A 13,039-nucleotide genomic window follows, 5' to 3' on the forward strand; every position below is an offset into this window, starting at 1 on the left:
CCCCCCAAGACAGTCTCTCTTGTCCTGGAGCCTGGGACTTGCTGGCTGCTCCCGCCCATCCCCAGGCCAAGACCTGAAGTGGGGCTACCCCCTCCCACACTCAAGCTGCCCACCTGGCTCCGGTCTCCTCACCGAGTCATTGCCACAGAGCTGCATGGCACTGCTGAGGACCACGATGGTGATCAGCTGCCACCGCACAGCTGGTTCTGCAAACAGTGCCCAGGGCGTCTTGGCCACCTCCCCTCGGAGGGCTTCCTGCTCAGCCAGCATCTCCTCCATCTCGCTGCTCAAGTCACCGCCCCCCCGCAGCTTCCGCAAGGCTGCAAGAGCCAAAGAGGACACCTTTAGGGCCAGCCTGACAGCAAGGATGGCTGAGGCTCCCATAGTTCTCGTGGGGCTGAATATTGCACATGAAGCTGGGCAGGCCAAATTCCAGGAGAAGCCAACGTTTTATTAGGTATTCCAAGCACCTGCTGAGTCCCTGGGGAAAGAGCGGCAATGGCAAGCACAGCACACAGCTCAGGAGCCCTGGAAGAAGCTTTGGCAAGACAGGGCACCCACGTGTGGCATCAGAGGGGCAGGCACCTCAAGCCTTCACTGGAAACCCACCATGGAACAGAGGGAGAGATGCTCTTATTGTGAATGTTCTTTCTCCTATGGGAGTAACTGTTCGCAACCCTCTATGGGAGAATTGGTTTTTTAAAAAGATGTGGAGTTTTCCTTACACACACACACAGGGCCAGTAATGCTTATTTCTGTGGCTGAAGGCTGCCATTTTGGATTAAAACCAGGTCAGACTGGATCCCAGGGCCTTTAGAGTGGAAGCAATCAAGTAACTATATGCAATGTAAGACCTTTAAGGCAGTTCTCACTTGACCTACTTTTGCTTGTTTTTTTAAGTTAGGCAAGGCTGAGCAGGAAATTGACATGGCACACTTACCGCAAATGCAAGATTCCTGATCTTCTCGGTCAATCAATAGGTATCGGGGGCTTTCTGGGGCCCAGGGCAGCAACAGCAGTTGGATCAGAGCAGGCACCACATTGCTGGCCAGAAGGAGAGGCCAGATCTCCTCTGCTCCGAGTATTTCTCTGCATTAAAAGACAGAATTGCCTGAGCTAAAAACAAGAAGCTGCACAAACCTTTCTAAGCCAGTAGTCTGTGCCCTTTTTAATTGAGCGTTTTACTCTTTTTTAATTTATTCATATTTATTAATCACTTTTCACACAGAGGAGAGCATCCCAAAGCAACTTCCAGCATAACAGACATTAACACCCCATATAAAACAATTGTAAGATACATACGCATCCAAAGAGATTTACACATGAAGAACAAATCCTACCCACCCCAATAAGAGAGTGTGCCATTTATAAGCTGACTTTCTCCAGCTTGGTCTCCATGGCGACTGGGCTCGGAGTCTCCCCCCATCCTGTCTTTTGTGGCATCCAAGGCAGGGCCTAGCATGGTGGGCAGCATCCGAGGAGCTTTTAGGGCAGAAACGCTTGGAGTTGCATGAAGAGCCGCTCGGGGTCTCTGGCTTGCTCCTCTTAGGAATCCCCCTTTACCGAGAGAGATGCACAGGCTCTCTCTGGCCTTGCTGGTATCTTTGGGGGTGTGGAATCCAGAGGCCTTTATAACCCAAGGCTCCCTGCCACTTCCCAACCCCTTCCAAGCTCACCTCAGTCCAACTACCTGCCCCAGGACTAACCCCAGGGCAGTGAAGGATGCAGATGTCAAGGCCATGGCTCCGCGGAACTCCTTGGGGGCACTTTCTCCCAAGTACATGGGCTGAATGCTCATGGCCACCCCTGGTCAGAGGGAGAGACAGAGAAGCATGCTCAGTTTCAGAAATGTGCCCCTGCAGCAGTCCATAAGCACCCTCTCCCCACCTCTCTCTCTCTCACACACACAAGCTGAGAAGGGCCAACTGCAATTCTTCAAATTAATGCACCTGCAGAACCTTTGCCCCAACGTGCCTGCCATCTTTTCCTTTTACTAATCTTATTGTAATGTTTCCCTTCTCTGTTCCCAAGACCATTAACTTTGTTTATGCCTCTGAAAATGTCACTGCTCTTTCTATGTCTGAGCACCTGGGTCATAATTGTCAATCTTGTTTGGATTTCTATTTGGGCAAATGGACTGCCTGTACTAATATTTAAATAAAATTTTAAAGAGGTTTGATAAAATATTTTTATTGTTGTCAGCTAGCAATGTTTGCGTTTTTTTCTGTTGACATGATTTTTCTGCCTTGAGACTTAAGTGAAGTGGACTGCCTTCAAGTCAATTCCCACTTATGGTGACCCTATGAATAGGGTTTTCGTGATAAGTGGTGTTCAGAGGGGGTTTCCCATTGTCTTCCTCTGAGGCGAGAGGCAGTGACTGGCCGAAGGTCACCCAGTGAGCTTCATGGCTATGTGGGGATTCGAACCCAGGTCTCCCAGGTCATAGTCCAACACCTTAACCACTACACCACACTAGCTTGAGACATAAGGACCACCTTAAGATCACTTCAGTTGGTTACATGCATGTCAGTTTCATATCTGTCCCACCCAACATGGCGAAATTCCCCTCACTTTCTTGTGCACTCCTCATTTTCAGTGGTGTTGCTTGCAGTTAATCTTGAGTTTATCTGATCATTGTTACCTACCAGAATTTATTCCTGCAAAAAATCTGCTCAGCAAAATCATTTCAAAGGATTTTGCCATCCGGCTGAATCCCACCATCAGTGCAGCAAAGACCACAAACAGGTTGTTCAGCAACAAAGATGTCTTCCTTCAGAGGAAAGAAAGAGGGTCAAAGGACTCGAACGACCAGCCCAGGGACAACAAGCACAAGCATTGCACCCATGCGCTTCCCCCTCCCCTTGTGTGCTAGCCCGAAACCCCCCACGCCACTCACCTTCATCTGCTGCCAATGCCAGAGCCATAAGAACATAACAAGAGTCCTGCTGGGTCTGGCCAGTGGCCCACCTAGTCTAGCCTCCTGTTCTCTCCATGGCCAGCCACACACCCTGTGGAAAGCTGTCTGCAAGCAGGACCTGAGCGCAAGAGCACTTTCCCTCCTGCAGTTTCCAGCAACTGGTATTCAGAAGCATGCTGCCTGCAGCTATGGAGGCAGAGCATAACCATCATGGCTAGTAGCCCTTGATAGCCTTATCCTCCATGAATCTGTCTGATCCCCTTTTAAAGCCACCCAAATTGGTCCCCGTCACTGCCTCTTATAGCAGCCCCTTTCCGTTCAGGATCAGTGTCAAGGCCCTGGCAGCCCCAGCAGGTCTCTGCGTCTCCCGGCCCTGTCTTTTCCTTGCTAATAAAGCCAGCTGGCACCAGGCTGCATGATGGGCCAGGGGCCAGGAACGGAGAGCTCTTATCAGGGAGCTGAAAGCCAATCTTCTCCAGAGAAGATAATGTTCCTGGAGTTTGAATGAACTTCACAGCCACTGTCCAAAGCAAGCAGAGGCAGCCTAAGGGAGTGGACTCCACTGGGATCAGGACCAGAATCCAGATCTCTCAATTGAGCCTCACCGGTATGCCAAAAATAGCAGCTTACTTGGAATCAGGTTAAGCAGATTGAAACTGGATTCTTTTCCCATTTAATATTGTTGTAATTGGTTTTACTAAATGTAACTGGTAAACTGAGGCATTGAGCTGTTTGTAGAATGCAAGTGCAGATTACCTCCTGGGTGAATTCTTTATATTTATTTATTTATTTTTATCCCGCCCTTCCTCCCAGCAGGAGCCCAGGGCGGCAAACAAAAGCACTAAAAACATTTTAAAACATCATGAAAACAGACTTTAAAATACATTAGAACAAAACATCTTTAAAAACATTTTTAAAAAGCTTTGAAGACATCTTTTTTAAAAAAGTTAAAAACATATTGTTTTTAAAAAAAGGTTTAAAAATATATTAAAAAGCAATTCCAGTATAGAGGCAGACTGGGATAAGGTCTCAACTGAAAAGGCTTGTTGAAAGAGGAAAGTCTTCAACAGGCACTGAAAAGATAACAGAGAAGTCATCTGTCTAATATTTAAGGGTAGGGAGTTCCACAGGGTAGGTGCTGTCACAGTAAAGGTCCGTTTCCTGTGTTGTACGGAACGGATCTCCTGATAAGACGGTATCTGCAGGAGGTCCTCACCTGCAGAGTGCAGTGACTGACTGGGTATATAAGGGATAAGACGGTCTTTCAGGTATCCTGGTCCCAAGCTGTACAGGGCTTTGTACACCAAGACTAGAACCTTGAACTTGGCCCAGTAGCAAATGGCAGCCAGTGCAATTCTTTCAGCAGTGGGGTGACATGTTGGTAATACCCTGCCCTAATGAGCAGTCTTGTTGCAGCAGTTTGCACCAGCTGCAGCTTCCGGACCAACCTCAAGGGCAGCCCCACATAGAGTGCATTCCAGTAATCGAGCATTGAGGTTACCAGTGCATGGACAACAGTGGCCAGGCTATCACAGTCCAGAAATGGCCGCAGCTGTCTTACCAGCTGAAGCTGGAAAATGGCACTCCTAGCCACAGAGGTCACCTGGGCCTCTAGCAACAAAGATGGATCCAGGAGCACCCCCAGACTACGGACCTGCTCTTTCAGAGGAAGTAGAACCCCATCTAAAGCAGGCAACTGACCAATTATCTGAACTTGGGAACCACCAACCCACAGCACCTCCGTCTTGCTAGGATTCAGACTCAGTTTATTGGCACTCATCCAGCCCACCACTGAGTCCAGATAGCGATCTAGGGCTTGCACAGCCTCTCCCGATTCAGATGTTACAGAGAAATAGAGCTGGTTATCATCAGCGTACTGCTGACCCCTTGCCCCAAATCTCCCGATAACCGCTCCCAAGGGTTTCATATAGATGTTAAATAGCATGGGGGACAAGATGGTACCCTGCGGCACCACACAGCACAACTGCCAGGGAGCCGAAAGACAGCCACCCAATGCTATTCTCTGAAAAAGACCCTGGAAATCATCATTTTATTTATTTAAAATAAAATGATGATATTGGGATTTGACGATTAACTAAGATAGCCTATGGAGAAAAGTGATCCTGTATGTATATATTAAGGGACAGGTTTGATATATATTATATACTTATAGCTGATCTGCGACAAATCGGAAGTCAACTATTTTATTTTTTTTTCTTTTGTTGTATTGTTATGTTTATGTTTTTGTTGTTTGATTTTGTTTTGTTTGTCTTTTGAAAAATTTGAATAAAAAAAATTATTAAAAAAATGAAAAAGACCCTGGAAATAGGATCGGAACCACTGTAAAACATTGCCTCCAATACCCATCTCACCAAGTCGGCCCAGAAGGATACCATGGTCAGTGGTATCAAAAGCCACTGAGAGATCAAGAGGAACAGGGTCGCACTCCCCCTGTCCTTCTCCTGATAAAGGTCATCCATCAGGGTGACCAAGGCTGATCCAGTCCCATAACCAGGCCTGAACCAGACTGGAACAGGTCGAGATAATCTGTTTCATCCAAGAGTACTTGCAATTGCTGTGCCACAACCCTCTCAATCACCTTCCCTAAAAAGGGGGTATTTGCAACCAGCCGGTAATTGTCACAGACCAATGGGTCCAGGGTGGGCTTCTTCAGGAGCGGTCAGATCACTGCCTCTTTCAGGGCGGCTGGAACCACTCCCTCCCACAATGATGCATTGACCACACCCTGGATCCACTTGGTCAAACCCCCTCGGCAAGCTTTAATAAGCCAAGGAGGGCAAGGGTCGAGAGGACACGTTGCTGGCCGCATCATCGTAAGCGCCTTGTCGATGTCATCAGGCTGCATCAACTGAAACCGTCCCCAAGAAGTGGCAGCAGACTTTGCACTGGACACCTCATTGGGGACTACAGTAGATGTGGATGGGGCATCAAGACTGCTACAGAGGCAAGCAACTTTACCCTCAAAGTGCCTTGCAAACAATTCACAGTGGGACTCTGAAGGGTCTAAAACTCCATTTCCTGGAGCTGATGTCAAAAGACCCCTGACAATATGGAAAAGCTCCACTGGATGGCTATTTGAGGATGAGATGGAGGCAGAGAAGTGGGCCTTCTTCGCCGTCCTCACTGCCACACATTAGTCACAGTTACGATGTTTTACTCGTGCCCGATCAGCCTCACAGCATGTCTTTGCCACTTGCGCTCTAGCCGTTGTCCAGCCTGTTTCATTGCCCTTAGCTCACTGGTGTACCAAGGTGCGAACTAGGCTCCACAAAGCCAGAGAGGGCACTCGGGGGCAAATGTGTCAAGAGCCCAATGCACCTCGCTGTTCCACAGCGTGACAAGGGCTTCAACAGAATCACCTGCTCTATCTACTGGGAACTCCCCCAGGGCATTCAGGAATCCAGTGGATTCCATTAGGCTCCGGGGGTGGACCCTCTTAATCTGTCCACCGCCCCTGCAGGGAAGGATCGGAGCCATAAGTCTAAACTTCACCAGAAAGTGGTGTGACCATTACAATGGGGTGACATCCACCCCCCCTATCTCCAGACCACCCCTTCCTCCATCTGGAGCAAAAACCAAGTTGGGGGTGTGCCCTGCCCTATGCGTCGGGTCAGTGACAACTTGAGACAGCCCCATGGTCGTCATGGAGGCCATGAAGTCCCAAGCCAGAACACAAGAGGCAGCCTCAGCGTGGACACTGAAATCACCCAGCACTATCGTTCTGGGCTCCTCCAATACCACAGCTGAGACGGCCTCCGCCAGCTCAGTCAGAGAAACTGCCGGGCAGCAGGGTGGATGGTACACCAGCAGCAACCCTAGTTTCCTGTCTCCTCGGCCCGACACCAGGTGCAGGCCCTCACAGCCAGCTCCAAGACAGAGTAGTTTCCTGGTGACAGAGATGGAAGTTCTGTAGACCACAGCAACTCTTCCTCCCAGTCGCTCCAGCCTGTGCTGGTGCTGCAGCGAGTACCCAGGTGGGCAAAGCTGGGTCAGATCAACTCCTCCCAGCTCACCCACCCAAGTCTCAGAAATGCACACCAAATCGGCACATCATCCACAATCAAATCATGGATGAGAGTGGTCTTATTGTGTACCCACTCCCCTTCGTCGGCACACCAAATTCCACATTGTCTAAGAAGTGTGAGAATTTTTGGGCACTGAAGCTTGAAGAAGCAATCTAAAAGGCATCCCTCACCTTCCCAGCTTAATGGCCATGGGGCCTGCAAGGAGGGCTCCAACGAGTCCTCCCAAAGAATAGATGGAGACGATGAAGGACCAGATGAGGGTGATCACCCTTCCCTCCAAGGGGCTGCCCGTCCGCTCTAGCCACGTCTCATTCGTAAAGGTCTGGATAAACTGCAAGGTGCAAAGGCAAAAGTCATTTTTTGGAGGGGGGGGAGAGAGAGAGACAGCGCTTTCTACAGGTGCTGCACAACATGTTTTGGCACACCTGAGCACTCACTGCCCCTCCCTGTTCTAATCAGCTTTGGCAGTGTGGCAAGGTCCATGAGGGTGGAGGCCTGCAGGTTCAGCTCCCCCCTTGGCCATGAACCTCTTCAGCTGACTTTATCTCAGCCACACTCTCTGAGCCAAGCCTACTTCATAGGGTTGTTGGCATGATAAAATCAGGCTGGGGAGCTCCTTAGAGGAAGGGAAGGCTAGAAACACATCACAAAATACTTGGCAGGAGAGCTGCACAAAAACTGCAAAAACAAAAGCCTTCTTCACCCCAAAGTAAAGAAACGGGGCTCTCTCTCCTCTCCTCTTTCACTTTTTGGCACCCTGGAGGTCCAAAGCTGAGAGAGGGGCCAGACTCACCGACTGCCTCATGAATCGTTGGAAGTCAAATGCATCACTTGGCAGTGAAGAGCAGCCCTGGGAGCAAATATGCTTCATTGAGGGAACTGCCCTCAGACTCCCATGAGACATGTGGGGGCTCTAACAAGAGGCTGCCAACCCACTGTCTGCAACATTTGGGACAATTGTCAGGCAAGGGAGGTGGTGTGTGTGTGTGTAGGAACAGGACTTACTGTGGAAGGGGCATTGATGATGGTGAGGTTGTAGCCATATTGGAAGGTGCCCCCAATGCCAGCAGCACAGACCGTCAGAATTAGAACCCGGCCTCGAAGCTGATGAAAAAACACTAATGTTTTAAAAGTGCAGGAAGATGTGTACTTAGTTTGTTACTTTTCAACGTATAATAGCATTCTATAATATACAATATGCAACTAAAACACACACACACACAAAACCTCAGCACAACATGTTTCAAAGTAATTGCCTAGAGTTGAATAGAACTTGCCAGTCTACATTGGGAAAATGTTGGGCGAAAACCCCAGTGGCAATACTTTGACCTTACAGCAGAAAGTGACAAAACCCCTGAAATGAGGCAGTTTAAGATGCCTGGAATGGCTTAAAGAACCCAGGATAGCTTTACTTTCAATTTAAGACGGAGGGAATGCAGCTAATTGGATAGATAACAATGTAATTATTCTTTGTAAAACCCTGAGTGAATTATTTGGAAAGGGTCCAATCTCACAAAGATTTCATCATGAACATTAAGAAGTTATAAAGAAGAAAGAAGAAGGAATTAAATAGAAGGTGCATTAGTAGCTTTTGAAGAACATATAAAAAGAAAAATTGAAGGAGTTTTTATCCAAGATAACATTTTGTACCTAAATCTACAACATGGTACTGTACGAGTTTTAAGAGAAAGTAGATAAAAGTAGTGGGCAGAGAAATTTCTGGAGGGGGAAAAATATTTAACCATGGACCAGCAATATCTCTCTGTGTAAAGGCAGGAGAAAATAAATACAGCAGCTTTATCAATGACAGATGACACCACCTAGACTGAGTAAAATATATACTTGGTGTGATGGTAAATGTGGAGATGCGGATCACAATGGGCAGACTGGAAACAGATTTGGCAGTCATACCCATTAATTAAAAGATTCTGGGGAAAGCGATCAACATAATTTCATTGATAGCCCATTACCTCATAACTTTAGATTCTTGAACCATTTTATTAGGGCATTTTGGCGAACAAATCAAGTATGTGGAATTGGTATGGGATTTTACAGTTCCTCCTCTTATGTTAATTGGCACAAGAGTGAAATCAAAGGTCGCCCCACCAATGAGAAGACAGAGGAGAGCCAAAATGTGGAAGGGGCAGCGGTACGCGGCTCGGAGTCGGTCAGATGAAGAGATGGCAGACAAACAAGGTGCATTTGAGATAAATGGCTTTCGTTGATATATATATATAATAGTTTTTATGCGGAAAATGAAAATATTTAATGTTGAATGGACCGTTAATATTTATATTTTTGATATTATGTGATTATCCCCCTCCCAGCCAAGAAGGGAAGGGTCGGAGGAGGAGCGGCGCCCGGCCGTCTCCCCTGTCGCTGCCACTCTGCCGGGCCGGCCCGGATCCTCAGGGGCCTCCCAACCAGTGCGCCCAGCGGGGGCGGCCGGCAAGCCAAGGGCGAAGGGCCGCCCCTGCTCGGATCCACCAGCAAGGGCAATGCCGGCGGGCAGCCTGTGCAAAAGGCCAGAGGGCCTGGCCAGAGGGGTCTGCTGGCCCCCGCCAGGAAGCACAGCCGGCTCTTCCCTGCAAGGCCCTCCAGGCTCGGCTCGGACCTCCCCTCCCCGGGGCCACAGCCAAAGAGGAGGCGAGGACTGCTTTGCAGCATGTGCAGAGAGCCCGCGGGACCCCGACGCCTGGGAGGGAGGCGCGAGCGAAGGCGGAGGGGGGGCCGAAAGCGCCGGCGAGACCTTCGGCGCCCCCCCCCCGGCCGGTAGAAGTCCCCGCCCCTGACCAACCAGCAGGCGGGGGCGGGGCCTCACCTGTCGGCGGCGCTGCGGCGGCGCGGCTCCCGCGCTGGGCCAGGTAAAGGCTGCCGGCATCGCGCTCGGCAAGGCTCGGCTCCGCCGTTTTCCTGGCCTGCGCCGGCCGGCTAGTCTAACAGAGGGAGGGCGTGGCGTCCTACCTCCCCGCCCCTCCCCCTCGGCCCACGTGCCAAGACTTCGTTTGGGCAGCGGCGCTGAGCTGGGAGACTCCTTGCGCAACGGCATCCTCTGAGCTTGTGCACAGTGCCTTGGGGCGGGAAGACAACGGGGCTAGTCAGCTCCAGAATCTGCTCTCGGGAGAGCCTACCTGGGAAGAGCCGCCTGGCCCAGGAGAGCTGCAGAGCGAGTCCTGCCCAACCAAGGCCAAGTTGGCACCGCCTTTTCCCTGCCTGGCCAGGGCCGGGCTGTTGCCGCCGCCGCCACGGGGGCTGCGGCCACAGGAGGGCATTTGGGCGCCGTGTCCCTTCACACATCTTCCTCCGAAATCCCCCTGGACCGTCCGCGCTAGTTGGCGCTGCTTGATTCACACTGACTTGCAAGGCTGCCCCTTTCCTTTTCTCGCTGCCCCTCAGCTAGGGATTTTTTTATATATATACATCCATTTTGTGCAAGGGCAGTTCTGCATAATGGAAATGGAGAGGGTGGCAGTAGATGGCATGCAGCACAACAGACACTATATGGCATCCACAGTCAGGTAGCATGCCATTTTAAAATTTCTTCCTTTACCAGACTACCTGCAGATGGGCAAATCCAAATTTGTAGAGGGGAAATTGCAGGCAGTCACTTGGATGAGGAGGACACCACAAAAAATAAAAATAGAGACACACGCAGCTTCTAGTCCACATGAAACTCCCATGTGGCTGAGCCCTGGGTCTTTGGCTCAGCCTGGCAGCGCTCCCTCACTTGTTGCCTGGGTCCTTTTCCCTGGGAGGAAGGAGCAAGTAACTCCCATAGGCAGGCAGGCAGGGGGCTCCAGCTGCACCTCTCTGCCCCCTACCATGCAGCCCTCTTGCCTGCACACAGCCTGGATGGGCCTCACTGCTCGCCCTTCCCCACGCATGGGACACAGCTACAAATATACTTGCCCCCTCTGTTATCCCTCCCCCAAAGGCTTTTATGGTGCTACTACTGCCCACTGCGCACCCCTCGGCCAGTCTCCTCCAGCCCCCTTTAGCTCTTGGCTGCCCTGCCCCCCTCCCCTACCTCCTCCTCTAGACCCCCAAGAGTGGCACCCTGTGTGGGCATCTGCCTTCCCAGCTCCAGCCACACTGGAGCCACTCGCTTGGGCCACCTGGAGAACTGACTGTGCCCTGCAGCCCCTCTCCCACCCACCCCAGTTTCTCCATCTCATGGATTCCTGCAAAAATTGCTGGTCCTGAAAGCAAAATTTAAAACAGTACCACTTGTTGAAGTTTGTTCATTCTGCTTTAGAATTCTGTGCCGCTGATGGATGTGTCTGGTGCCTTAGGGAACGGTCTACAGAATTGCCTGGACTTTTAGGGCAGGAATGTAGCTATTTAGTCACCCATTACACCGTGTGGCCAACACTTGTTGCCTAACCCTTGAAGGTGATGAATTGACTCTTGAGAGTTCCCACTCAGAGGGAAGAAGCTGCTTGATTGACACACACAGGCTGGCGGGGCGGGGCGGGGGACTGGGTGAGCCTGGCTGAAGAAATAGAAATACCTCTGCACATTTTGTGTTTGTAGGTTGCAGCTGGTTCCAGGCTTTGGGGGGCAAGACAGTGCACTGGGGGGGCTCCTTGTCCCTGTCCCCACGTCTCCTCTTCCTCTGGGCTTGACCCCCACCCACCATTGCTGAGGAGGAGAGGCGAGGCGAGGGGGAAAGTTGCTCTCTGTCCCTGCAGCTGGGATCTGCATTTCTCCTCTTGACCTCACATTAATCTGGCCTGTGAATTTTACACTCCTGTTTCCTGGCTGTTGGTTACACACCATTAAACTTTCGCACAGTGTGGAGAGGGCTCTTTTCCTGGGCAGGAGCAGGAGGGAGGTCATTGCTGAGAGAGAGAGAGAGAGAGAGAGAGAGAGAGAGAGAGAGAGAGAGAGAGAGAGAATACTGCAGGGCAGTTTTCCTCTCCACATCTGAAACTTGTGGGCTGGCCCTGAGCACACACACACACACACCCCAGATTTGGTGAGACTGAGACTTGCTACAACCTCCCCCAGCCACCAACTTGTCATGTGCTCCTTCACTGAGACTCTGAGGGGTGTCGCAAAGGCACTCCCCCCGCCCCCCCCCTTAGCAGATTAGCCAAGCAGGCCTATGTCCTAATTGCACAGAAGCTACAAGGGCCCCAGAGCCTGCCTGGATCTACCGGGGCCATCTTGCTCACCTGCTGCTGGTCACCACCTGGTGGGCCTCCTTTCTAGTCAACCGCAGTATAGTGGCAAATTCAGAAGTGCAGGGTTCCTTCATGATGGTTATGCCACACCCCCTCGCTAGCTAGCTTGCTCTCCGTCATCATCTTCACACTCCTTGGTCCTTGCTGTGCCTGCCTTCTCCCACTACAGACGGCCACAACAGTGCCAATCATCAAGAAAGTGGAGTGTGTTAGCTACTGAGTAGAGTAGAGAGGTCCTCTTGTGGATAAGGAATTGGTTAAGAAGCAGAAAGCAGAGAGTAGGAATAAACGGACAGTTCTCCCAATGGAGGGCTGTAGAAAGTGGAGTTCCTCAAGGATCGGTATTGGGACCTGTACTTTTCAACTTGTTCATTAATGACCTAGAATTAGGAGTGAGCAGTGAAGTGGCCAAGTTTGCTGACGACACTAAATTGTTCAGGGTTGTTAAAACAAAAAGGGATTGCGAAGAGCTCCAAAAAGACCTCTCCAAACTGAGTGAATGGGCGGAAAAATGGCAAATGCAATTCAATATAAACAAGTGTAAAATTATGCATATTGGAGCAAAAAATCTTAATTTCACATATACGCTCATGGGGTCTGAACTGGCGGTGACCAACCAGGAGAGAGACCTCGGGGTTGTAGTGGACAGCACGATGAAAATGTCGACCCAGTGTGCGGCAGCTGTGAAAAAGGCAAATTCCATGCTAGCGATAATTAGGAAAGGTATTGAAAATAAAACAGCCAATATCATAATGCCGTTGTATAAATCTATGGTGCGGCCGCATTTGGAATACTGTGTACAGTTCTGGTCGCCTCATCTCAAAAAGGATATTATAGAGTTGGAAAAGGTTCAGAAGAGGGCAACCAGAATGATCAAGGGGATGGAGCGA

The 13,039-nt window shown here is 50.3% G+C and overlaps 1 protein-coding gene across 1 annotated transcript in view; it reads right to left on the bottom strand.

Annotated features, from left to right (window-relative positions):
* LOC133373488 (uncharacterized) overlaps nucleotides 1-9,938 on the bottom strand; it is a 34,914-nt gene extending 24,976 nt beyond the window's left edge. Inside the window, exons 1-7 of the mRNA XM_061603300.1 lie at nucleotides 9,785-9,938; nucleotides 7,969-8,067; nucleotides 7,134-7,294; nucleotides 2,646-2,770; nucleotides 1,677-1,806; nucleotides 941-1,089; nucleotides 133-320 (exon numbers count right to left, since the gene is read on the bottom strand). Of these exons, the coding sequence (XP_061459284.1) occupies nucleotides 133-320; nucleotides 941-1,089; nucleotides 1,677-1,806; nucleotides 2,646-2,770; nucleotides 7,134-7,294; nucleotides 7,969-8,067; nucleotides 9,785-9,844 (912 nt within the window). The 5' untranslated portion in view covers nucleotides 9,845-9,938. The remainder of the gene's footprint in view (nucleotides 1-132; nucleotides 321-940; nucleotides 1,090-1,676; nucleotides 1,807-2,645; nucleotides 2,771-7,133; nucleotides 7,295-7,968; nucleotides 8,068-9,784) is intronic.
* Nucleotides 9,939-13,039: the final 3,101 nt, after the last annotated feature.

This window comes from Rhineura floridana, chromosome 19 (assembly GCF_030035675.1).
Source record: "Rhineura floridana isolate rRhiFlo1 chromosome 19, rRhiFlo1.hap2, whole genome shotgun sequence".
Taxonomy (NCBI): domain Eukaryota; kingdom Metazoa; phylum Chordata; class Lepidosauria; order Squamata; family Rhineuridae; genus Rhineura; species Rhineura floridana.